The 27,600-nt window shown below is 37.7% G+C and overlaps 2 protein-coding genes and 1 long non-coding RNA gene across 3 annotated transcripts; 1 reads left to right on the top strand and 2 right to left on the bottom strand.

Annotated features, from left to right (window-relative positions):
- Window positions 1–1,070: 1,070 nt before the first annotated feature.
- On the bottom strand, window positions 1,071–2,349 carry LOC106404986. The gene is made up of 4 exons (XR_001281211.3): window positions 1,938–2,349; window positions 1,832–1,867; window positions 1,681–1,755; window positions 1,071–1,371 (listed from the first exon to the last, which is right to left on the bottom strand). It is a non-coding gene; the product is annotated as an uncharacterized LOC106404986 (long non-coding RNA).
- Window positions 2,350–7,538: 5,189 nt separating this feature from the next.
- LOC106406475 (probable serine/threonine-protein kinase At1g09600) lies at window positions 7,539–11,278 on the top strand. Its single transcript, XM_048759729.1, has 5 exons — window positions 7,539–7,551; window positions 7,658–7,829; window positions 10,724–10,780; window positions 10,864–10,963; window positions 11,054–11,278. The coding sequence occupies exons 1-5, from the start codon at window positions 7,539–7,541 to the stop codon at window positions 11,276–11,278; spliced, it is 567 nt and encodes a 188-aa protein (XP_048615686.1).
- A 5,185-nt stretch (window positions 11,279–16,463) lies between these two features.
- Window positions 16,464–25,770, bottom strand: LOC106404018. Its single transcript, XM_013844782.1, has 2 exons — window positions 24,762–25,770; window positions 16,464–17,143 (listed from the first exon to the last, which is right to left on the bottom strand). Exons 1-2 carry the CDS (start codon window positions 25,768–25,770, stop codon window positions 16,464–16,466), a joined length of 1,689 nt encoding a protein of 562 aa, XP_013700236.1.
- Between the last annotated feature and the right edge of the window lie 1,830 nt (window positions 25,771–27,600).

Below are 27,600 nucleotides of genomic sequence, written 5' to 3'. Positions count from 1 at the left end.
GTTCTCTATTTTCGCTCGGTGCTTCATGTGCCTTTGATTTTCTCGGAGGCGATTTTGAACGACGAATATCTTAGGCGGTGGAGGCTGCAAAACATTCTAGAGGCTAGACTGCGGCTTTGGCTTCATGCTCCTCTATGAGGGGTCGGATCTGGTGTGTGTACCCCAAGATCCTCTAGATCTGCGGCGGCGAAATGGAGTCTGATGAAGCGGCATGGTGGTTAGGGTTTCGATGGGGCAAAATCTTGACGTAGAGGTGGTCCAATCTTCAGATTTGGGCCTTTGGTGATTCGCTTATTGGCTTTTAGGGCTACTCTGAGGATGGCAGTCTATGGCATTGAAGTGCGTTCCAGAGGATGTGGAGGTGATTGGGTGGCGGCTGTGGTCTAGGCTTCTTGGTTCCCAACTGGCGAAACCTTACGGTCTGTTTGTATTGTCGCCGTCTTTGCGCTTCCTTGTTTTTCTTTTTAGGTATCTTCAAATCGGCGAAGCCCTTCATCTTGTTAGGTGGTTTTTCACTACAAGAAATACTGGTTTTAGCCACGAAAAAATGTTGCGGCTATCGACTAATTTTTGTGGCTATTAAACGCTTAGCCACGAATCGTCACAAAAAAAAATTCGTTGACTATGAGCTTGTGGCAATCGGATGATTGTTGCTATTTGTTGCTGTACTTCTACGACTTAGCCACAAATGATTTTTGTGGCCGATAGCTACAAATAGCGCTAACTAGGGTTCGTTGCAATTTTAGCTACAAAAAGTCACATTATAAACTGTAGAAAATATTTTACAAATAGCTACAAAACTAATCGTGGATTTGATACACAAATAGCCACAATAATTTTGTGGTTTTATTAGCCACAACTCGTGCCACTTTAAAATCATGGTTTTTTCTACAAATATCAACAATTTATCAAGTCAAAATTTGTGGTTTTAATTTACAAATTGCCACAAATTTATGTGCTTTCCGTGGCTTTATTATTTATTTTAAGTTTATCTTTAAACTGTGTTTTATTAATAATGTGAATTCTAATTTAAATCATTAAACAAAATTATGATATTAAAAGCATAATAATTAATTGAAACATTCAAATACCATTAAAATTATAAGTTTTTTACAAAAGACATCTAATGATGTTCAATAGTTACAAAAGACATCTAATGCTGTTAGAGTTTAACTTAGTATAAACACAAAAGACACCAAGATCAGATGGAGGAGTTAGTGTACGGGAGAATTTTGATCAAGTTCTTGGCTTGATTGGGGAGTTGGAACAGAGGCATCACTCTCACGCTGAATAGGTTCAAAGGTAACAGGATCCACTCCATTTATCTTCATCAGCAAAACATCTTTCCGGATGCAGTCGTCTATCCCAAACCTATGAAAAAAACACCAAAACGTTTTGTTAGATGAGGCAAAGACCAATGTAATCCCAAAGCATTACAATAGCCCTTATACTTAGACCTAGTACAAGATTACTGTCTGAACTCATAACTCAAGCACAAAACTTATCAAATAAATCAAACACTCAAACACCTAAAAAAAAAACCAAACAATCGTTTTTATCAGACGTAATCAAATCAACAAATCACATTTATCCTTTAGTTCCTGTCTGAACTAATAACTCAAAGACAGAGCTTAAAAAATAACTCAAACAACAAACAAATAACTGAAACACTGAACTTACCACCACCTTTGCTCACAAACGCCTCCACTGCTCACGAACGCCTTATATGCCTCCTCCTCCACCTTCAAGCTTCTTCTGCATTTATTACAAAAAAAAAAAAAAAATCAGATTCAGAATAGAGACTAAGATACATAGATACAAGAGGATGTACCATTTTATTCTCCAGCCTCTCATGCGTGAATCGATCCTACAAACAAAACAAACAAAATCAGATTCATACTGATAGAGAGAGACAAAGAGAGAGAGATAGGTCGAACCGTAGTAGTGTGGTGGTGTGGATATTGACGGAGACAGAGAGGATATGGAGACGGCAGGGCTAGAGCTCGGCAGCGGCGAGGTAGAGCTTTCCATCTCTTCTGACTAAGAGAACCTCAATAATCAAGATTAGATCTGCTGGAAATAAAGAGATCTTGATAATCTCTGAAAGAAAAAAATATGAAATCTGTAATCTGAGAGATAAGTTAGAAAGAAAACGAGAGAGAGAGAGAGAGAGACCAGATGAGATCCTTGTCTTGGGGGAACAAGCACGAAGATAACTAAAAGTTTCAATGCATTTTTGTCCATTGGATGTAATTTAATCAACGGTTGTGATTAAAATATAGTGCAATCCTACTCCTTGTACATTATTGGTCACTTTATTTTGACCAATCACATTTTTGTAACTATTTCTTATTCTATTTTTGTTTCAATACACAAAATATTACTGGTAAATTTTAATGTACAAAAATATTTTAAGAGAAAATTCAAAGAATTAGATTTCACAATTTAAAATTTTAATTTTAGATTTGATATTAAATTTTAAATTTTGTTATTGATGTTTGGGGTATATGTATGTAAGGTTTAGAGTTTAGATATATAAAATAAAAAGTTAAGATTTAAAATTTTAAAATAAACTTTTGTAAGTAATGGATAGTGTAAGATTAGGATCTTTTAAATTTAAGAATTAATGTTAAAAATATTAGATTAGATTAGTGACTTTGTAAGTTGGATTTATGTCTGGGGTTTTAGAGTATTAAATTTAAAGTATAGGTTTAGATTTAGTGTTTGAGGTTTGGATTTTAAATTTGAGATTAGATTTTTTTAAAATGATTTAATTTGATTTTAAGTTTGAGATTTATATTATAAGTTTGAAAATGTTAGATGGAAGGTTTAAGTTTGGGGTTTAGGGTATTAGATTTAGGGTGTAGATTTAAGATTTAGTGTTTGAGGTTTATAATTTAGATTTGAGATTATATTTTAAAAATGATATTATGATAGTGTTTGATCTTGTCGTAGCTATTGTGGTATAAGATATCAATCGTAGCATATAATGTTATCTAGCAATGTAAAGGAAGAAGCAATACCTTGGTATTTGAGGTTTAGATTAAGTTTGGCCTGAGTTTTAAGATTTGGGGTTTGGGAATAGGGTTGGATTTGGAGTTTAGATTTATGAATTTAAGTTGAGTATATATGATTGTTAAATTTTATGATTTGGAATATAGAGATTAGGTTTAGAGTTTTGGGTTTCAAATATAGTGTTTGGATTTAGTTTTAAGATTTGGGGTTCGGGTAGGGTTTAGAGTTTAGATATAGGGTTTGGAATTTAAATTTTACATTTATGGTTTATAAATATAGTGTTTGGATTTAGTTTTGATTTCTCATTTATTGGTTTGTGTAATAATAACCTATTATGAAACATTTAATCAGACTTTTAAAAACCATGTTTAAGTATAACTTAGGAACAGAAGTTGAAAATAATAGATTTATCTTTGGTAGTGTTGTGTTGAAGCATTAATTTTTCTGCCTCCAAAATATTTGATGTCGTTTGCACGGTTATAATGTTGAACCTATACATTGTGGCATAAAGTTATTCTTTGAACTTCTATTTTTTTGTACTAAGAACATCTACTACAATAGTTATAATGTTGGCAATACATAAATTGTTTTTTCATGTCTTTTGTTTTCTTTTTTCTTTTTAAGTTCCAATCTAAAGTAGGCGAATTTAAAATTTGATCAGTCTATAGCCTAAAAAATTGATACCAAATAGTTTGTCTAAAACTAAATAGCATAATGAATATATAATATAACAAACCACAATCTTAAATAGTTAATGTAACTAAATGGCATAGCAGTACATAATGCATATATAGTGTCTCGATATTATAGAACTTGATTCGATTATATTACTATCTTAAAAAGTGATTTTAACATTCCAAAGAACATTATAAATGTTATAAAAATTTGGTATTACATATATATTATAATTTTTTTAGGAGTGATAAGTGCATTTACATGTTACACTATTTGCTACGGATAGCCACAATTTTTTTTTGCAGCCACGTATTTTAAGTAGCCACAAATAACCACAACTAAGTTTGTAATTATTTTAATATTTTAAAACATTATTGCTCTGAATAGCTACGGACACTGTTGTGGCTATATTGGCTACAAATTATATTGTAGAATTTTGTGGTTATTTACTTCCACAATTTATATTGTAGCTAAATTGTGGTTTTACGTCTTCGGACAACCACAAATAATATTTTGTAGCTACAGAGCCACAAAAAACTACATAATAACCACAAATTTGTGTTGTAGCTATTTTGCGGATATTTTGTGGCTATATTTTTGTCGCCACAAAATGTGTGTGGCTGGGTCGTGGCTATATGCTAGTTTTCTTGTAGTGTTTTGCTTCTGAGTTTTTCGTGCTCCCTTTCCGATGGAAGTTGTTCCATTCTCCAACTAGTTTTCTTCAGGTGCTCCAGCTTAGGCCATGGGCTGCGGTCGACGTGGCGCTTTTTCGGAGGAAGGTTCCGGCGACTCACATGTTTGGTAGCGGTTGTCACCTCTTTTGTTTCTCTTGCCGATTTTTTAGGTTTTCGTTTTTTTTTCAGCTGTCTTTGTAATTAAAAAAATCTCTAAAAATTTAATATACAAACCTTTAATAAAGAAAAAAAAACGTATGCACCTATAATAATATTTAAATTTATACTTATTCGAGTATTTGGGCACCCAGTGAAAAAGACCTTTGGGTTCGCCCATGCACATCACTTTTGAATATGATAATTTTATGTGTGTTTTTCTTTAAAATAAATCATGTGTTTGGCATTAAAACTTTATTAATATTATAAAATAATTTTGGGAAAAGAATTTTAAAAATGTTAAGAAATTTACTTTAGCAAAGTCTCCCTTAAAAAGTTATGTAAACTTCTTTTTAGTGAATGCCCATCTACTATACATCATCTCTATTATTAAAAGAGAAATCCCATTAAAAAATACTCCTAAGTTTTATAACTTATTTACACTTCCATGCCACTGAGAATTAAATTAAACTACCTATTTTAATGTTTGTCTTTTCCAGTTAAATTAATGAGTTTTCCTTAATCAAATTTAAACTTAATATCATTAAATAAACCTACATATTTTAATATTTTTCTTTTCCAGTTAAATTAATGAGTTTTCCTTAATCAAATTTAAAATTAATGTCATTAAATGAACCTAAAAATACATCATATTTAACGTAGCTTATTACGTACGAGTACGGCCCAATAATGAACTTGAATTTTATTTTTACGAAAACGTGAATCACTTGACTTATGTAATATTTAAAATATATTAACTACAATATAAAAAATGGATATAACCTACCTATATTTTAGTTTAAAATTATCATGTTCAAGTTTTATATAGTCAACTTACATCATGCATCGATCGATGTACAATATTCAAATCACCTATAGTTTTCGTTTTCTTTATATGATGTATCAACCAACCAATCATCCCATTGATTTTCTAAGCTTTATAAAAAAACAAATCAATAAATACAAACTCAAAATCCAATATCTTCTATTAATCAAAACAGAATATCTTCAATGTCGTATCTTTAATGTACCTATTAAATATAGAAACTGTAACCATAATTACACTAATTATAAGAATATATTTGATTCCAACCAATTGATCTATTACTTTGGTAATTGATTTGCTTGCAGAAGAGGAAACAATAAATTTAAAATTTATAAGAATATAAAGATATAGAGATTCCAACCAATTGCCTATATTTGGGTATGATTTCCGCATAATAAGCTTCAAATTTAACATTGAAAAAGATATAGAGATTTTTTTTAATCTTTTACCGACACAAACTTAAACAAAACGAAGAGTTAAATGTAATTTTTTTTTGTTACACTTCCCGGAAAAAAACGGTTACAACATGGGCTTTCATAATATGGTCTTTTAACATATTAATGTTATGGACATTTAATAATTATCTTGACGAAAAACAAAAACTATAAATAATTTATTATTAATAAAATTATGAAATTATTTACAATTTGATGACTAATTCATCGCCCTTTTTTATATGTTAAATTTTTCATAGAAGTTTAAAAATCATTTTATTTTCTTTAAACATGTATAACTAATTTATAATCTTTTATGCCATACTAAGTCATAATATAATATTTTTTCATATATTACATTAGTATCCATTGCTTTTATATATCGTATACAATTTTTTAATTACGTCTATTTGTTCAATTTTATATGATATCGAATATTCATCGTAAATAGATGGTTTAAAATGAAAAAAAATTATTTATGTGGTGAATATAATACATCAAATATTACAAATACATTATTTAGTTAAATAAATAACCAAAAATCGAAAATTCAAATCCGCGCTGGCGCGCGGATCAGGGTCTAGTTAGGGTTTAAATTGAACGCACCAAACGAGTGAGAGATATCGTTCGCAGATTCATCGGATGGTCGTTTTCCAATTACTATAAAGACTGAAAGACATAACTAGTAATACTATTCACCATGCCTATTGACAAAGGCTATTCATATGGCCTTTGTAATCTTTGGTGATGGATGGTCAGATGGAGATTTTTCTTCTGGTTCTTTACCCTTTACTACTTGTACTATTCACTTCCCTGCAATATAATTTCTATTTCATCGTTTTTTTTTTGTATAATTACCTAATTTAATAAATGAAATGAAATGAAATGTATATTAAGTTACAAATGCAAAATTGTACTTATATGATATATATAGACTTCACACAGCTCGATACTTGTTCAAGTACACGCTTCCTATTGTTTGATGTGTCTTCTTGTACCGTAGACACGTTACTTTCATGAAATATATATAACAGTCTAACTCATAGTAACAAATGTACTATTTTTTACCTTCCCAGTTCTCCACCGGTTAAATATGTTACATATGTGTACTCTCTTTTCTCGGATGAAATCAGAATTTTATTTATCCTTAAAACACTAAGAGCATGTTTATAGGGAGCTCTTAGGTGGGTGTCTTAGTAAAATTAGGATTTAAAAAAAAAGAAAAATAGTAATTAAGAGAAGGGACGTTGCTTAAATAAGGGCTAGAACAACCGTGTCTTAGAAACACATGTTCTAATTGTATTGGCCAGAGATTTTGAGAAGGAAACAAAAAAACGTTCCCTACGAAGAAAGAAAAGTCGACACCCTTTGGTTTCTCTATCTCCCTCTCTCTGGTGCTCCCGGACGAAGAAAATCGCATGCTGAATCGAAAGGTAAAGCTTTATTGTTTTGTTTTTGTGTTTAAATCCTTTGATTATGTGTTTGAATCATTCAATTATGTGTTTGAATCTTTCACTGAGATTCTTATAAACTATGAGAGATGATGATTTCGAAATTCTTTTTTTATGATTATTGCTGGATGTGAGTCGACCATCCGTGACAGAAGCTGAAAGGTTGAAGCTTATCTCCAAAGGATGTGGTCCTAAAACCGTAGGCATGTGATCTTTTTGGTTCAGTTAATTTGTAAAAGAAAAATGATCTGATTGGTTTTTAACCACGGTATGGACCAGATTGTGATCCTCTGTTTGAAGCCACGGTATGGGCCAGATTGGTTTGGCCATGTCTCCACTGAGCAACAACTCTCTATAAAATCTAAACTTCCTTTAGAATAAAAAGCTTGGGGCTTTTTGTTAAATTTGTTTCATTGGATGTTGTAGGTGAGAAGGGAAGGAGAATCAGGGAGTTGACATCTCTTGTGGAGAAGAGATTCAGGTTTCCTCAAGACAGTGTTGAGCTTTACGTTGAGAAGGTTGCCAACAGAGGTCTCTGTGCCATTGCTCAGGCTGAGTCTCTCCGTTACAAGCTCCTCGGTGGACTTGCTGTTTGCAGGTATGTACATTTCATAAAAATAGATGCAGTGTATCTGTAAAACCATGTTAGAAACCTGATAGCTTCACATAGTGATATCATCACACATTATAATGTGGAACCAGTTACTTGTTGTGTGTGTAATATGGTACGAACTGATGAATACAAACATTATAATTTGTTTCCTCTGTAGCCCTTCTGTTCTCTTCTTTTGATCTCAGTTGCAAGCTTTTTTAGGGTCGTGTCCGAGTGTTAAGATAGCTTTCCTTGTTGTAATGATCTGAGTTGCTTGCTTTTTGTTTCTCTTTTGGTCTGAGATTGTAATATAATCTGAACTGCAAGCTTTTCTTTCTAGTTTTGGTCTGAAGTTGTTAACTTATAATGATCTGATCTCTGTTGGGATTTGAGCTGTGAGTGTCTTTTGATCTCTGTTGTTGCTGGTGAGGTTTCAATCTATAACTTGTAATAATTTTTTTATTTAAAACCTCTAATTAAGAACCTACCAATAAAGCACTAAAATTAAGGATCTCTTAACAAAAAATTTTAACTTCACTTTAATACTTTAAAAATTACTAAGAACTCTTAAATGGGTTCCCCCAATAAACATGCTCTAAGTCAGGATACAAATATGAAATCTCAAAAAAAAAAACAAAGATTAAAAATCAAATTTTCTAAAACAAGTTATTACATAAACAATAATATGTGTTATTTGCTAATGAAAATAGAACAAGGGAAGTGAATTCAATGATGCTTCTCAAAGTAAAAACTTACTGTTCACTCTGTTATTTTTCTTTTCATAAACGAACTTCAGTTGATGCAAATTGTGTGTTTAGCTAGAAACTCCAACCTAAGATTCATATTTACACATTGCATAGTGAAACCCAATGCTTCCATGAAATCTTGTTGCCATGAATAGATACCAACTCTTTCGTATCCAATACTTTCTACCAAGATTTTGCTTTAACTTTATCCATCCGGTTTGATAGTGGCGAAAATTTAGTTAATTATTTTCCACATTCCAGATGTGTTTTATCAAACTCATCGACACCCGCTGAATTACTATATAGAAGTCTAAAACCATCCCACCAAACATATGATATGTAAGCATCCGTATGCTTGACCAATAATATATGGTGATTGTGATGCTGTAGAAACTACTGCATTTGCTGAGAACAAAGATTGACATTCTCCTTTCTTTAGTTCTAGTGGTTCCTTGTTAATTCTTCTGAATAGCTTGTCATTTTGAGATTTCCAAAAATACCAATTTTTTCAGATCTTCAATACTGGCATGAATACTCGAAATCGGGAAAAAATTTAGACTGGAAGGTGTGGCCGATAAAGCCCATGTTTTTAAAGCTGGCGGGTATTCGAAGATATCATAAGTGACAGATTCATTGGTTTTCCCACATCTAAAACATTGGTCATCATATCACATATGACGACGAGCTAGATTTCTTGGTACAGTTACATGTCATGTCATTAAGTGCAATATAAAATGACACATCTTCTAAGAGCATGTTATTGTAGGTTTTTTAGGTTGATCACTTAGCGTAATATAAGATACGGTCTCTTAGCTTTAAATAAAAAAAAAATAAGAAACGTCTATTAAATAAGAGATATAAGAGACGTCTCTTAGCTTTTTTAGTTAAAAGTTAAGAGACCGTATCTTATATTACGTTAAGAGACCCAACTTAAGAGACCTGCAATAAACATGCTCTAAGGAGCCTTAATTTTTCAAGCAAGGTTTTGGAGCTTAGTGACACTGGGTTCCCAATAAACAACCTTATCTTCCTGATTTAGGATATATCTAACAATCAAATATCCTGACTTACCAATATAATGACCACTTTTCTTAAAACTCCAACAAAATGTATCTCAGTGAGTGGTTCGGCTTATTGACAAGCTACACATCAGCGATATGTCTTCTGGAATAACAAAATTCTCAAGCATCTCCACATCCCATTCCTTTTTGTCGCCTCTAGTAAAATCACTGACTGACAATCTCGGGTGGATAACCAGGGCATTAGGACCTGTTGAGCTCGCAGGTGTAGTCGGATCCAAGGATCTTCCCACATTTTAACCTCATGGCCTAAATGAATCTTTTGTCTATTCCGCAAGGATAATAATTATTGTGCAGTAGAAATGCTTGTCACACATAAAAAAAAAATTATATATAGTACTTATTCGCAAAGGCGAACTCAGTCTAAAATATACTTGCTGAACAAAAAAAACAAGCTAGCAAAAAAAAACTGGAAAGTTGAAAAACGAGTTTGCTTATTAATGTTATACTAAATCTACTTTTAAAATGACGTTCTGCATTAGTAAAAATAGTGACGTTTGGCAAATTAGAAAATGCTGATAACGTTAATATGTTCAGACAATCTAAGAAACTGGTGTAGTATTAATTAAAGGGAAAATTGGAAAAAAAGACACTTTCAAGTTAGATTTGTCTTTCTAAAACTTTAGTTACATCTTTTGTCATATTAAGATTTTAATTTCCATAAATACTATTATACCCTCAAATTAATCTAAATTATATTATATTTATTATATTTAGATATTTCAATTAGATTTCTTAATATAATTTTATAAAATAAAAAGGCTAGAATAGATAAAAGGTATCCGTAGACCTAAATACCTTCTTGTCTTCTCCGCCTATCTCCTTCCTCTCTTCAATGGTGATTCACCGTTCTTCATCGGCTAGAACTCATAGTCTCATATCTATGTATCTTCTTTTCTATTTATTCTTCTCGTTTTACCCTAATTTGTTTTTCACTTTATTCCTCTTCTCCTCCCTACCTTCAACATGTATCAATGGCGATTTAGGGTAAGTGAAGAATCCTTGTTTCTTCATCGTAAATCATTAATATTTTCGTTTCTAATCTCATTTTTGCCTTACTCCTCTTTGTTTTTAGACTTAATCAACCAAAAAAGGTAATTGACGTGAAGCTTCGAAAAGAGGAAGCAAGAGGGTAAGATCCAGATTTTGCATAAACATGGCTCTTTTATGTCTTAATGAACAATGATGCATCGAATTTTCCTCTTTATTAACCAGAAATAAAGGCAGTAAACAGAATGAGTCAAAACAAATATCTAGAAAATCCAAAGTTGTGTCTGCTTCAGATGCCAGTGCCGAGTTACCAGCATCAATACAAGTATGTATAATCATTCTAGCATAATAGATATACTGTATGTTTGTATTCATGGAATCTTAACTTTTCAGTTTTTGATCTTGTTTGTAAAAGAAACGTCAAGGGGAGAATAACCAGACAAACATGAGTGAAAAGTTCAATCCTAATGAAGATGCAGCAATGAAGAGTGTTATGATGAGGGGTTTGAATCGGTCTCCTCCTCTAAGTAAAGAACTGATGATGCAATGGTCTTTTTTTCAACGTGAATCCCCCCAGTTGACAAAGTTCTCAGACTCGGTAGCTGCTAGAGATGCATCAGATTTTTCTATAGCGAATTAACGGTGGTTTAATAACAAAAAGATGGTGATGGGCCACCACGTTTTTCTGGTTAAACCCAAATATTTTACAAAAGAGAGATCCACCGGTGAGAACATCTTAACCATAACTGTCTTTGTTTTGCAGTGAAACTTTTGTGGGCTAATCAACTTCTTTTTTTATTTGCCATGTGTTAGGGTGACAGTGAAAAAACAGAGAGAATAAACATCTCATGGTCATTAACTACTGCAGGAGGAAACTTAGATGTAATGCTAAAAGAACATGAAAGACACATTCTATTAGTTGTTTGAGTGGATAAAAAGACTAATAGGGACAGGCTCAAGCGTCTCTTGCTGCAAATGGCATCAGACAAGAATCTTTTAGGACTAATCAAAAGGAAAAAAAGGTTTGAGGTTTCACAACTTAGAGTCAGTTGATCTTTTGGTGAGGTCTTGTGTAAAGTTGAAAGCTAAAATTGTGAAAAGAAGAAATCAACAGAGGCAAAGAAGAAAAAAGAACTTCAACCACCATTAAACCCGAGAAACTTTAATGTTAACCTTTTTGTATTCTCATCTGATTTGCAATTGTTGCTTAGAGATTTAATTTTGAAAAGATATTGAAATTCAAGAACATGATTACTGATCTCAAACCTTGAAAATGAGCCAATGAAAATCTCTATTATGATTACGATATGTTGAAGTTCCTAAGCGATTTGTTTGTACTCTTATGGGATGTCCTACCAAAATAGAGAAGATACCACTAGAGACTCTATACACCAGATTTAACATAGATTAGAACAATGCCGTATTGATAGAGAGAAGAGATGATTATGTCGACGAAGAAGAGAAAAACACAAAGAACGAAAAGAAAAATATGTGGGAAGAGGAGAAAAACGTGGGAGCAAATATTCTATGAGAGATTAGGGTAGATTTAGTTTAGATTTAGAAAATATCTTTAACCGAATATGGAAGTTTCCATATTTTTCGGATTCGCCTAGAATATATATCCTAGCTTACGCAGAACACAGAAGAGTAGATGAGAAACATATTCTTCCTTAAGCGCCACATAAGATAAAAGGCAGAACATGTTATGACACAAAATATAGATAAGGTATATCATTGCATTGTGGCTATATGTCGTTATCAAGCTATGGGTATACTGAAGACATCTTTCTTGATTATAACGTTTCGAAATATAGTTGTGTTAGAATATATAAGAAAAGCTAGTTTACGTTGTATACCTAGGATATATCTATGTATAAAACTTAGTATCCGATTTCTAGACTAGGTAGATGACTAGAATGAGTATTCTAACTGTAGATAGAAGATAAAATAACATATGATTCCACTTTTAAAAAAAAAATCTTTTAAACATATATATTGTCATACTTATGTTTCCAATAGTTTTCATGTTTTTTAACATTTTTAAAATTTAGTTTACAATTTTTCCCATAAAAGAAGGGTAAAATATGTCCAGAATTGCCCAAAATATCAGAAGTCCTAATGTGACAAATAAAAGTTCAAAGTGTCTCATTTTTCCAATTTTCCCTTAATTAAATGAACTAGTATGTTTCACCCATGCTACGCATGAGTATTCTTTCAATGCTTTTTAATAAATTCAAAATACTATTTTTTCTTTATCCTTAATTAATAACAAAAACCTCTTCTTTTAGTTTAATTTAACTTGCTGTGACCACAAATTCAATATTTATTTTACATAAAAGTAAATTTTGAATAATTGGAGAGAATAAATTATGATAACTTGATATTTTAGTATATTTATTAGTAAACTAAATATATCAAAAGAAATAATGCATACTTTAAATATTATACTTGATTGACTAATATTATTATAGATATAAATGTACTTAACTAATTATTTATTTTATTTTATTTTTGTTTTAACAAATTCACCTAGATATGCTTATATATGTTAAGCACATGATGATTATTATATAAAATACTGATCAAAATTAGCTAGTCATTTAGAAGTTGTACAAATTCAACATTTAATAATTTGTCAACTAAACATTGTTTTCAACACTTATTTTTGTTTAAATAGAGAAAGAATTATTGGTCAAGGTTTTGCATCTGACCTAATAATAAAAAATGAACAGCATGTGGGTTGAGAGTCTTCCTGTAAACTGTCACCCTCCTCCATCAATCTGCTTCAATTATCTAATAATCATATATCTTCATCTCACTTTTCTTTGGTTCCAATCTGAAATATAGAAGAAAATGAAAAGGTGTTCCCTGCTTCTTGACCTTTGATTAGAGAAAGAAACTTGTCACTTGAAGATGTGGTAACAATGATGATTCCTATGTAAAAAAAAAAACAAAAAAACAAAAGGAATTCAAAGAACATAATTAATTTCTGAGACTTAAACCCTTTATCGCTTACTCATTTGCTAAACTTTACCGCCACCATCAACTTGAAGATTCGTCTTCTCAAGAGAAGATACGATATCGTCAATATAAAAATAAAAATTATGACAGAGTTGAAAGCAATGGTTACTTCATGCATGGGAGAAATAAACTATTTGAAACCATTTTATAAAGAACTTGTTGCAAAACTGATTTTGATGTACGATGAGAAAGTGTAGATCATGGGAAGCGATAATTTTTTTATTGTTTTTTACTTTTCGTTTAAAATAGAGATGAAATAAACTGTTTTGTCTCAACTCTTTTTAATTTAGATTTTTTTAATTTAAAAATGAAGCTTGAACCATGTGGCAAATTAAGATTGGTTGAATGACTTATACTTTAGTATATAAGGGATTACTCACTTTCATTGAACAATAATAGATGGATATAAAGGGAGGTGGAAAAGAAATAGATATTGTAACTGGTGTACTTAGGTTTTGCAGGCGAAAAGAAAGTTACCGGGGAAGAACAAATTTTCATTGATTAATTTACTCAGCTAAGAGAAAAAGGTGACTTGTCAGTGACATGTCTGGAAGCTCATTTCTGATTGGTCTTAATTTCCAATCTGACGTGGAGGGCATCTCTGATGATTATATATCGCTTTTAGTATAGTATATGACATATATACATGCTTTAGTTACAAGAGATCCAAAGTTTGGTTTAGTAAACCTATTTCTTTTTGGTTACTTAGAACTGCATCATTATTCGAAAACCACGAGACAAAATTCACATGCATATAGTACTGCTCCTACATGCATATTTCATTGCCGGATTAAACTATAATATTCATATAGCATGTCCCCTCTCGTGTAAATAAATTATAAATTAATAGTTTTTTAAACACCATATATTATAAAACCTTCCAACCGAAACTAGTTGGGGAAAGCAGAGTGCAGTACAGACTTGGCCAGAGTATCAGCCATACAGTTCACAGAGCGAGGAATGAAGCTAAAAGAAATACAAGAGAAACGTAAAAATAGAGTCTCGATGTCCCGAATGATTCCAAAGAGCTCAATCGAGTGTCACTTCGAGGAGATGGCAGCAATGAGCGCCTGACAATCTGATTTAATGCAGATTTTGAAGATTCCAGCTTCAGAAGCATGGACGAGAGCGGACCGGATAGAAAGGGCTTCCGCCATCAGGGCCGATGTGATGAACTCGAAAACGCAAGACCTTTGAAACAGAATATCACCTTCAAAGCTCACGTTGTACCAGCCGCAGCCAGCTCTGTTCGTCGAACGATATCCAAGCAGCGTCAGTGAAGTAAGGGAGCTCGGTGAGAGGTTGATGCGATGGAGGACTCTGTAAATTGCGAAGCACTTGGGGAGAAGTCAGAGAAGCCTGAGCATTGTTCCACTCCCTAGCGGAACTAATTGCCTTGGAGAAAATATCCATAGGTTCGAAGACTCTGTTCTCAAAAATAAGTTGGTTCCTTGCTGTCCAAATCACCCAGCAGACCCATGGAAATATGGTTTCCTAGTGGGGGAAGATTGCTGAGTGGTGATGTCGCAAGAAAGGCTGACACGAATGATGGCATAGATGTTGGATTGAAGTACTGCTTCCAAATGTTCTGAGACCAGATCTGTTACGAGAAGCTGCAGTGGATGAAGAGGTGCTCGGCTGTTTCCAGTTCTCCACAATGTCGGCAGGTGATATGATTGAGCAGCCCTCGCTTTGCTAGATTTTCTCCTAGAGGAAGAGCTCTGTGCGTAATCTTCCATAAGAAGAGCTGTATCTTAGGAGAGACTTTGGCGGTCCAGATTGCCTTGCATAGGGTATGTTCCTCTACTCTCTGGGCTTCTGTTACCTCCCTGATCTCGGCGTTTCTCAGGGTCGTAGCTACATAGTACCCTGATTTAACAGAGTATGTCCCTGATTTTGTTGCTAGCCAAGCGAATGAATCCGGTGCTCCTGTAATGCTGGGTCGGAGACGTAGGATCTGAGGGAGTAAATGTGGTGGCGAGGTTATGATTCTCGGGATGTTCCAATCCCCGCTTCCTCTGCAGATCAGATCAGAGACGAACAGGTCTTGATCTCTCTCGGTCGCGGGTCCCATAGGGGTACTTGGGTGTTCTGTACTCAGCCAAGGGTCTTTCCATACCCTGGTATCGTCACCATTACCAATGACCTTGCCCAGATTAGTGATCAATAGATATCTACCCGCAAGAATGCCCCTCCACCCATGTGACATCGTTTTTGTCTCTTAGACCTAAAGAAGCTGAGCAGAGCCGCAATATTTCCTTTTCAAGACCCAAACCAGTAAGCAATCAGGTTTAGTGATGATCCACCACGCTTGTTTCACAAGAAGAGCAGTGTTGAAAGCCTGAATGTCGCGAATGCCCAAACCTCCCAGCGCTTTTGGCTTGGTAAGTTTGCTCCAAGCTACCATGCACATCTTTTTCTTCTCCAGGGAAGAATCCCACCAAATCTGGTCAAAGTAGACTGAATGCGGATGCAGAGACTGATCGGGAGAAGGAAAAAAGTCATTGCATGGGAGGGAACTGCTGAAAGAACTGACTTTAGCATAACGAGCTTCCCCGCACTTGAGAGATGCCTCGACGACCAGGACGCAGCTTTCACCCTGATACGATCAACAATGCTAGTGAAGAGATCCTTTTTGCACCGTCTGAAGTGTTCAGGGAGACTCAAGTACTTGCCCGTTCCTCCCTCTTTCTCTATCCCGAAGGACAATTTAACACGTCGCCGTATTGCCTGTGGGTCTTTGCGGAGAAGGAAATGGAGGACTTTGATGCGTTAATTAGCTAACCGGACGACATTTTATACTTCTAAAGAATGTCCATAAGTGTCGAGCAACTTTCCTCATCAGTATTGAGGAAGAACATGGTGTCGTCTGCAAACAGCAAATGGTTTAGCCGAGGGGCAGACGTGGCCACTCCAAGACCGGCTAGATGTCCACTGCGCTGTGCTCGTTTGCATAGACCCGAGAGAACATCTCCACAGAGAATAAAGATGCACAGAGAGAGCGGGTCGCCTTGTCGTATGCCTCTAGTTGGTAAAACTCTCCCATGAACAGAATCGTTAACCAAGAAGGAGTATGTTACCGATGATATGCATTGCATGATCAGATGCACTAGACCAGTCGCAAAGCCGAACCAAAGCAAGACCGTCTCGATGAACTTCCATTCAAGGCGATCATATGCTTTTCTCATATCGGTTTTCACCGCCATGGAGCAATTGATCACCGCCTCTGATGCCTTGAGGGTATGAATGATCTCATGTGTAGTCAATACGTTTTCGAAGATGGCTCGACCAGGGAAAAACGCTGATTGGGTCTCCGAGATAATGTCCTGTAGAGTCGGTTTGAGGCGTAGAGATAAAATCTTCGTGATGACTTTGTATGAAACGTTACACAAGGCGACCGGCCTGTAATCAGCCACCACTTTCGCACTAGTCAACTTCGGGATCAGCCTAATGTATGTAGTGTTTGTCGCGGCTGGCATAATACCTGTACGGAAGAACGCTTGCACCTCCAAGACCAGGGAGGGGCCAATAGTACTCTAGTTGGAGTGTAAGAAGCTCGCGGTAAAACCATCCGGACATGGCGCCTTGTCCGGATGTATTAGAAACAAAGCTTGTTTGATTTCCGTCGCCTATGGAATGGCCCCGAGTTGGCTGTTAGCCTCGTCCGATATGCTAGGAGTGATTGCTATGGAGACGATATATGACGTGGTGGTCGCAGAGGCGCCTGGGCTGTCGGAGGTAAAGATGTTGTCAAAATACAATGAGATTTGCCCAGCTATCTGATCTTCCTCAAAATAAGCTTTCCCATCGGAGTCCTCGAGCACTGATGTGGGAACCAAAATTCGCACTGTCGATTTACGTTTAAATTAGGAAACTAGGAAAACCCTAATTTCCCAGAGGTCTTGGATCTCTGTAAGAGCCAACGGCAAGTGACCAAATATATGCAGAAATCATGAAAAGATAACAAACAAGTTTAGAGAAAATAGTAGATCTTATTTCGAGTCCGCGTGAGAGCGTTGCGATCATTATAAGAGATCATAAAAGCTTTGGCCGCAAAGGCTGTCAGCGAGTTACCTAGTTCTAGCGCCCTAAAAGCTCAAACCTAGTTGACTCGCAGCTCAATAACAAAAGACGAAGAAAATACAGATAAAGTTTTTGATTGATTTCAGACTGAACCTTATGAAAGGCTGCCTACGTACCCCTTTCGGGGATCAAGCCGAACGTAGTTCAAGAGTGAACCAAGAGATTGAACTGCTTGTGCACGTTCGTCTGGTAATCGGGTGCCAGTCATGGAAACAAAGCATGTCGAGAATAATGCCTCAGAGTTTTTAAGTGCCGAGAGTTTTGATTCTAAAAAGTTGTCCCTCATGCCTCTCGCCTAGGACTCCTTATATACTCGCTCCTAGGTCAGTTTACGCTTTTCTCCTTCTGCCCTTAAGCCGTCATAGCCTAAAAATGGAGATATTCCATTTTTCCCGATCTTGGTAATTATCTTCAAAATTTCGTATTTATCTGCGGAAACTTGACATTTATCATTCCTTGCAAACCAAGCGTAAACCGTCCCACGGTTTACGGGCTGCTGGTTAAGAAATCGTAAGGTGGGCTTCGAGTCATGCCTTAGGTCCCTTTGGGCCGTCTTTCGACTTGAAGCGTTTATTACAACTTCTTTCGATAAAAACGAACTTTCCGCGGTTTTTATCGTAAAATTTGATTGATGACTTCGAATGGCGGAAAACATGAAACGGGTTCGCTACGGTCTTCAGGAGACAGCATCGAAGGGTAGACGAGAATGCATGGATTTGTGTCGTATCGACGTTACGGAAGAGCTCGGTCGCTACGGAACGGTCACTCGGTCGCTACGTAGCGACCGTGCGACCTTTTTCGGGCTCTTCTCCGATGTCTCGTGTTTCTTCCGCAGGGCTATTCGTAAGAATAAATCTTTTCCGAAGATTTATTATTCGTAAAAACGTTCATCCCGATTTTTACGGACTTTCAGACATTGATTCCGTCGTGACTGATTTTGACCCCAACAGTTAGCCCCCCAGCTTGTTAGAACCATGAGCTTCTAGCGTGAGGTTCTGGGGAGTGGCTTGGCAAGTTAGGCAAGTTAGGTGAGTTAGGCGGAATTTATGGTCGAAAAGGTCCGTGGTAAGTGGTCTTCTCGCTCTTCTAAAAGTAGAACGCGATAAGATTGGAGCTGCGCCTTATGACGGCTGCCTATGTACCCTTTTTGAAGGGATCAAACCTTTCGTAGTTCGTCTTGGAGTTTAAGGTTTGTATGACTAGTTTTCCAGCGAGACCTTTACGGTCTGGTTTTTATGTAGAGGTTATCAGGCGTGTTGCTGCCGATGGCATTTTATATGGGTGTAGAAGGAAGACTACGAGTTTTCATCTCGTAATCTAACTCTCTGTGAACTGCTATATCCGTGATCTGTTTCGAGAGTTTTCCGCAGTGTGTAAACTTGCGGGATTTCTGAAGACGCTCGAATATTGGCAAAGAGACAAATTTTGGGATCTCGTATCAAGGTTTTTGATACTATGCCTAGAGATGTTAGAGACCAGTGCGCTGGGTTTAGGGCAAGACCTACGTTTACTCCTGGTTTTAGAGGGTGCGATGACTAATTCGACTAACGTATCCCTTTTTCATTTTCATCCTGATTCCATACCGATTTAAAGTCCGCGATAGGTTCTCGGCTTATACGACTTGTATGGTTGGAACCGAGCATCTCTCCAAGGACAATTTTTAAGCCTCCTGGAAGTGATGACCAAAAATTTTTGGTTTCTTTTATAGCGCTATTCTCCTTGTGTCGGATGTACGAGAGTCATCTCTACGAGATGGCTAAGTCTGTTTAGGACGTTAAGAGTTTGTTGTGATCAACAACAAACTTAATGGTTAAAATTACCGTTTCGAGTCTTCACGAAGGATATGTTTTGAGAAGATGTTAGTGCGTATGATTGTCTGGTCTTCCAAGAAAGTGTTTTTATCGAGGAAGGAAATTTCGTCGAAGAACGAATCTTCAGGCGTCTGCGACGTCTCGCGATGCTGAAGATTTGTTATACTTTCGTATGCCGCGTTTCGGGCTTGAAATGTTCGCGGGCTTGAAGATGTTTTGCGATGTTGCAAGGGATTAGTCTTAGCCCTGCGTTTGGGAAACATTCTGGTTTGACTACGGATGTTCGCAGCCAGAATTGTTGTTCCTGTTTGGATTTGATTTACGATCGAGGAGTTAGGACCAAGGGGTCGCGTAAATTTGTCCCCGAAAGAGGCATCCTCCTATACCGTGCTTTGTGTGGTGTTGGCCTTCCGAGATTTCTTTCGTGTCTATTTGAGGATGTTTCGTATAGCTATAGGAGCTCTGTTACGAGTTTTCCTTACATGCCGCATTTTACGAGTAAAACACAGCGGGCTTAAAGTGAATCGTAGTATATGAAACTTGGTCGATTTTTGACAAGTGGAACATTTCCGTTAACTGTTTGGTTGTTAGGACTGAGTTTTGTTATGACGAATTTACCGTATGATTTCCGTTTTTGGGTGGTACGATAATTGTTTGTGTAATCGTTACTTGGCGTTTCAAGACAAATTCCGGATTACCGTTTAGCCGTCAAGTTATTGGAGCGGTGGTTGCTCAATTGTTTTGGCTTTGCATGAAAGCTGTGCTCAGCTTTATAGCCAAGGACGTTGTTGCCAAAGGATTAGACCATGAAACTTTCGTGCTGTCAATAAGGTCAAGTAAGTTAGAATCGTCCTTAAAGGGGATGCTGTAACCTAGTTCGGCTTCAAAGGAAAGGCGTAATTGGGCGAGTGAAGAATGGCATTTATCGAGATTAATAGGCCGAGTATGCCCATGGTGGTAGAAAACGTTTTTCCACTTTAGGGTTAATTTATACGATGAAAGTTTCGTATAATGTTTTCTTTATTCGTATGGAAGTTGTTTCCTTTGTTTCTGAGGGAGATAAAGCCTAAGAAGCTCGATACAGAGCCCGTGCGGAGTCAATTGCGGGGTGATTTCCTGCTTGGACGTGACCAAGCAGAATGAGAGCGGATGCCAGTGAGTCGCAAGGGCTAAAGAATGAGACCTTTCAGATCGTGGTGCGAGGAAGTAAAGTTAAAATTATCGTCCAATGTCGGATCATACAGCTTGGTTTTTTGCTATAAGGAAAGTACTTTTTTGTAAAACCTATTATGTTGACTTTTGAAAGTTACTTCGTATAACATGATCTGATTATACGAAGGATTTTTTGCGTAAGTAACGGGCGACCGGTTTTTACGAATTTATTAAATTGATGCGACATATGGAGATGTCAAAATAACGATGTTTCCGCAGATTTTTGAGAAACGTTTTCGATTTTGTTTTTATTCTTCGGTGAAAGATTCTCTGAGTCACTCATGGAGTTTTACCAAAGGTTATTTCACCTAGATCTAGTCGCGAAACATTTTTGCAGGTTTCTTGAATGAATCAGTTAAACAGCGATAGACTTAGTCGATGAGCGGGGAGGACGTGTTCTCTTTGTCGTGTTTTCTGTTACTTTTGTTCTTGATTTTGCTTTGTCGCAAATGTTTTTGATGTTTTTACGTGAGTCGGTTGGTTCAACTGAAAATGAGAGTGATGCTTTGATGCCTGTAGATTTCTCGTATAATGATTCTTATACGAAACTCGTTTTATCAAATCGGAAAAGATCTTTATGACTTCATCAAATCATCGACTTTCATTCTGAAGTTTGGCAGAGGTTTTCTAAACGAATGATTGCGATGATAGATACTGTATATTCTTTGAGAATTTTTCCAACATGGTTTGGATCAGTTCCTAGCGTTTAGACGAATCTCAGATTGTCGTTTGCTTTTAGGAAGATCTTGACGAGACATCGCATTGTATGAATATTTTTCCGCATATTTCTACGAGAGTTTTCCTTGTCGAAAGCGTTTTCTTGTCGAAAGCATTTTCTTGATCTTGACGAGACATCGCATTGTTTGAATATGTTTTTTAAGTATGGGAGTATACGAGTATAGTATACGCACCTACTCCATCCCTTTTTCTCGAGGAATAGAATGATCGACAGTCCGAGTCGGTTTGAAGACGACGCTTGGACTGTGATTTGGTTGTTTCCAGGTTGAAGACTTGGAACATGTCTGTTCCGAGAGAATTGCCAGAAACGAATCGGTTTTAAGAAGACGTTCCTGTCTCTAGTTTTTTCTCTCCTTAGGAAGCGAGCTTGATATGCGTGGCGATCGTTACTCGATTCTCGGAGAGTTTAGATCGGTTTGCAAGATCTGGACGAATAGTTATGGGACAATATATCAAGACAGGAAAAATTACCTAAGACTTAGTTCGCTAGACTATCCACCTAGGTTTTATGTTCCCTAAAGTTCTATGGCAGTCTCATAGGCGTTTTTATTTCTTAGTAATTTCCTACGAAAACTCCAAGTGTGATTTCAAAAATTTCAAGTCGCAAATACCTTAGTTCTCTCGAAGATGCAGTTTTGTCTCTTCTCAGTTTTGCTTGCTCATTTCCCCTTCCTCTTCTTGTGTATGTTCGCCTTTTTCGATATTGGTGTTTATCCTTTGAAACTTGACATTTATCTTCCGAACTTGACTGATACGAAGTCAATAAAAAGGTTCAACTTAATCGTATAGTTGAGGCGGCTAAGGTGTTAAGTTAATCGTTGCCGTATTATACGATTAATATGAGTCCACGCGAGAAAACTAGTCTTTGCGGGTTTTTTTTTTATCGTAAAGTTTCAATGGTAACTCCAATCGAGACGAAACAAGAGACGTTTCGATCGAGATTTGAAGGAGAACACAAAGATGGAGGTAAGGGCGAGTAGGAGCAAGCGAAGGAGTTTAGACGAGTCTTACTTGTTTTCGTCGTAAAATTTCAACGTAAACTCCGATTGAGACGAAACGAAAAGCGTTTCGATCGGGATTCAAAAGAGAACACAAAGGAGGAGCTTTTTGAGGCCTGACAGGTGGCTATGTAGCGATCTGGAGGTCTGACAGGTCGCTATGTAGCGAGTAGAAGTAAGCCAAGAAGAGTCCTACTTGTTTTCGATGTAAAATCTCAACGGAAACTCTGATTGCCAAGAAGAGTCCTACTTGTTTTCATCGTAAAATCTCAACGGAAACTCCGATTGAGACGAAACGAAAAGTCTTACGATGAGGATTCAAAAGAGAACGGAAACGAGGACACTTTTTAGGCCTGACAGGTCGCTACGTAGCGAGTGGAGAGTTGGCTCGATCTCGGTAGCTACTTAGCGACCGAGCCGTGTGCGTGCTCGGTCACTACGTAGCGACCGAGCTGTCTACGTAGCGACCGAGCTGTGTGCGTGCTCGGTCGCTATTGGCTGGATCTCGGTCGCTACGCCGCGACCGAGCTGTGTGCGTGCTCGGTCGCTAGGTAGCGACCGAGCTTGGCTTGAGCTTGGTCGCTACGTAGCAACCGGGCTGTGTGCTTGCCCGGTCGCTACGTAGCGACCGAGCTGTGTAATCGATTTGTTGCGCTTCCTTTTTCCGCGATTAACCTAGGGGTTTTCTGCGGTTTTTGGGAGAACAAGTTTTACCCTTCCGAAATGTTTTCGGAAAACGTGTTTTGGTAAAACCCTTACGCATTGAGATTTCTTTGTTCAGTAATGAGCCAAACTTACGGGGTTTGATAAAATTTATCGTTTTCCTTTATGTTTAAAAAGAGAAATCGCGAGCTCGTTTCATTGCATTTCCTGTGGCGAAAAGTCGCAGCAAGGTTTTCGATTTTCTCAAGAACTGTGGCGTTTGCATAGGCGTTGGCCATAGGCGTAGTGGCGGCTGGAGTTTTCTTACCAGCGTTGTTGCTGCGATTTTCTCTTTCGTATTTCCAGACATTGTTTTGATCAAGCGTTTTGCGGCTATGAGTTAGAGTAATCCGTACCTCCCCTCCTTATAGCGCCAAACTGTGGGAACCGAAGTTCCCACTGTCGATTTACGTTTAAATTAGAAAACTAGGAAAATCCTAATTTCCCAGAGGTCCCGGTTCTCTGCGAGAGCCAACGGCAAGTGACCAAATATATGCGGAAATCATGAAAACATAACAAACGAGTTTAGAGAAAACAGTAGATCTTATTTCGAGTCCGCGTGAGAGCATTGGGATCATTACAAGAGATCATAAAAGCTTTGGCCGCAAAGGCTGTCAGCGAGTTACCTAGTTCTAGCGGCCTAAAAGCTCAAACCTAGTTGACTCGCAGCTCGATAAGAAAAGACGAAGAAAATACAGAAAAAGTTTTTGATTGATTTCGGACTGAACGTTAAGAAAGGTTGCCTACGTACCCCTTTCGAGGATCAAGCCGAGCGTAGTTCAAGAGTGAACCAAGAGATCGAACTGCTTGTGCACGTTCGTCTGGTAATCGGGTGCCACTCATGGAAACAGAGCATGTCGAGAATAATGCCTCAGAGTTTTTAAGTGTGGAGAGTTCTGAGTCTAAAAAGTTGTCCCTCATGCCTCTTGCCTAGGACTCCTTATATACTCGCTCCTAGGTCAGTTTACGCTTTTCCCCTTCTGCCCTTAAGCCATCATAGCCTAAAAATGGAGATATTCTATTTTTCCCGATCTTTGTAATTATCTTCAAAATTTTGTATTTATCTGCGGAAACTTGACATTTATGTTTCCTTGCGAACCAAGCGTAAACCACGGTTTACGGGTTGCTGGTTAAGAAATCGTAAGGTGGGCTTCGAGTCATGCCTTAGGTCCCTTTGGGCCGTCTTTCGACTTGAAGCGTTTATTACGACTTCTTTCGATAAAAACGAACTTTCCGCGGTTTTTATCGTAAATTTTGATTGCTGACTTCGAATGGCGGAAAATATGAAATGGATTCGCTACGGTCTTCGGGAGACAGCATCGAAGAGTATACGAGAATGCATGGATTTGTGTCGTATCGACGTTTTGGAAGAGCTCGGTCGCTACGTAGCGACCGAACGGAACGCACGCTCGTTCGCTACGTAGCGACCGAGCAGGACGTGTGCTCGGTCGCTACGTGGCGACCGAGCTTGGCTCGATTTATTTTTCGAAAGATTTATTTTTCGTAAAAATGTTCATGCCGATTTTTACGGATTTTCAGACATTGATTCCGTCGTGACCGATTTTGACCCCAACAACTGACATTCTGTTGCGTGCTCTGCGTTGGCGCAAAAATTCCTCTTCTTCCTTGTATGCAAGGCGCAGCTTAGCGTTCAAAGAGGCAAGGAGTGAATCATCTCCATTGGGGTCAGTCATGGCAGTCTCTAGGCTTTGCTTGAGGTTGTTGATTGTCTCTTTGCTGTTGAAAGACTGTTCCCGAGTCCAGTCGGAGATTGCTCTGTGACAGCGTGAGAGTTTAGCATCCATCGTCAAGGTGGGGTCTGCGTTCCATACTTCAGCAATAAGGTTTTTCACCTCATCGTTATCTTTCAGCCTGCTGTCATATCTGAAGAGGTGATTTCGTCTTCGGTTTGATGAATCAAATACCGTGATCAGTGGTCTATAATCGGACGTATCGAAGTTTAGGTAGTGACATCTTCCCGTTGGGAAGCAATCAGACCAAGCGGGGTTCACTAAGGCTCTGTCAAGCCTGCAGTACACAAGATGCGTTAGTTGTCTTCCTCGCCACGAGAGAGAGATACCAGTGTGCTTGAGGTCGAAAAGGTCACAGCTGGTTAGCATGCTGCGAAACGCACCAAAGGAGCCTTCAGCTCTTTCCGGGCCGCCAGATTTTTCGCTATTATCGACGATCTCGTTGAAGTCTCCAGTAAGAATCCAAGGAGAGTTCTTTGTTAGCGCGAAAGAGATGAGAATATCCCATATAGCAGAACGGTGTGGTGCTTCCGGAGCTCCATAAACAAAAGTAGAGAAAAAAGTTTCTCCTTTGTATGAGATGATAGTATCAATTACATTCTTTGAGGAATACAATATTTGAAGATCAATGTCTTGCGTCCAGAAGAGAGCCAGTCCACAACTATTAGGTCTCTCTGGGGAAACTAGATGTTTTCGATCTGCTCCAAGAAACTCAAGCTCTTTCAAGACAAAGGCGTCCGGGTTCTTAGTTTCCATGAGGAAGATTATATCAAGGGAAGCTTGCTGGTTAAGCTCCTTGATCCGATGGACTGTCATGGTGTTCCCCAGCCCACGACAATTCCAGCTTAGCATAGCTAAGAAAGATCGGTTTTTGACAACCGAAAATCCATCGGCTGCCTCGTGGTTGACGGAATAAGAGTAATCGGGGGCGCTGCTGTGGAGGAAGCTTGCTTTGGGTTCCTCCCTTGTCTCGTGGTTGGCTTGTTAGAGGTCCCTGGGGATGCTTGGACCTGCGCCAGTTTCCTTTTTCGGGATCCCATTCCAGCGTAAGTCTTAGGGCTGAGTCTGATAGTTGTACGAGAAGTGTTAATCCTCGCAGGTCTGCCTCGTCTTCGAACTGGTTTAACCGCTTTAGTGTCGGATGATGGTACTTGGGGGGTTGGTTCTGTCGTGTGAGAAGCAGCTAGTCCAGCATCAGCTAAGGCATTAGCAGTGGAGTTACGCAGGATCCTTGCTGTTGTTTCCTCTACCGTACCATCAATCTCAGTCTGCAGCACACGTTTTTGACGTGCTGCTCTTTCCACTGGATCTTCTACATTCAGGTACTGTAGGGTCGACTCGTTTAGTTCCTCCATAACCGATTCTAAGGTTGGTAGGCCACGAGGTTGTGGGAGAACATCCATTCCCAAATTGACTTCTCCCCCAGCTCGAGGAGAGTGATTCCGACGATGTCGAGATGTAGCTTCCTGGTCTGGGGTAGTAGAGATCACTCGCCACTGAGATCTCGGAGATCGGCGGGTCGCAACATTGTTGCTATGTTCCTTTTCTTGGATGGTAGTAAGAGGCGGGAAGTCAGTGATGTTTAAGTTTTGTCCTAATGATGGTCGAGGGGAGCAGGAATGTCTTCGCTGAGGCATGGCTTCCTGATCTGCAATAGGAGATTTGGCTCTCCATTGGAGTGTCGGTGGTGTAACCTGAGGTTACTTATAATGCAAATAGCCTATTGATTCTGAGAATACCTAGGAAACGTGCCTTCTTGAGATCGTTGAGAGTCAAGTTCTATCCGAGAACAAGGTTTAGAGTTTATAAAAGCTCTGTTTATTAATCAAATAAGTCGTGCCCTTACAACACCTAAGGCATCGATATATATAGTAAATAATAAGTAAAACCCTAAAGAATAAGGATCATAAGTTTTCCTTATCTTCTATGACAAGAAAAGGAGATAAAGCTCGAAACAAATAAGTAAACTTTAAGAAAAGGAAAATAGAGTAAACACCAAAGCCAAGAAGAAGTAGGATGACGCTGCATCAGGTCCCCCGGGGTAAGAAAAGATTCACCCTCGAATCTTTGGGCTCATCCTGCGGCACATAGGGAACCAAATGTTTCACATTAAAGACATCAGAACACCTTATATTCGCTGGTAACATCAAACGATATGCGTTGGCATTTATCTTCTCCAAAATCTCCAATGGACCAATCTTACGTGCCTTCAACTTGTTGTATTCATGAGGTGGAAAGCGTTCTTTTGTTAAGATAGCCCAAACCTTATCGCCAACGTTGAATTGAACGTCACGACGATGACGATCTGCAGCTTCCTTATACTTTGCAGACGTGATCTTCAAATTGTCATGGACCAGCTGATGGATATGAGAAACATTGACCACAAAGTCAATAGCCTCACCATGATCACGTGTAGCGTCAGGGACCAAACCAAGATCAATCGGGCCTCTAGGAACGATACCATAAACCACACGAAAGGGACTGTAAGAAGTGCTCCGATTTACAGCATGATTGAAAGCGAACTCAGCCTGACACAAAATAAAATCCCATGTACAAATATTACTGCCGACCAAACAATGAAGCATATCACCTAAAGATCGATTGATTACTTGTGTCTGACCATCCGACTGGGGGTGATAAGCAGAA

Source organism: Brassica napus, chromosome C6, assembly GCF_020379485.1.
Source record: "Brassica napus cultivar Da-Ae chromosome C6, Da-Ae, whole genome shotgun sequence".
NCBI lineage: Eukaryota > Viridiplantae > Streptophyta > Magnoliopsida > Brassicales > Brassicaceae > Brassica > Brassica napus.
The sequence above is the reverse complement of the archived record's forward strand: the minus strand, read 5'-3'. Positions and strand labels throughout refer to the sequence as shown.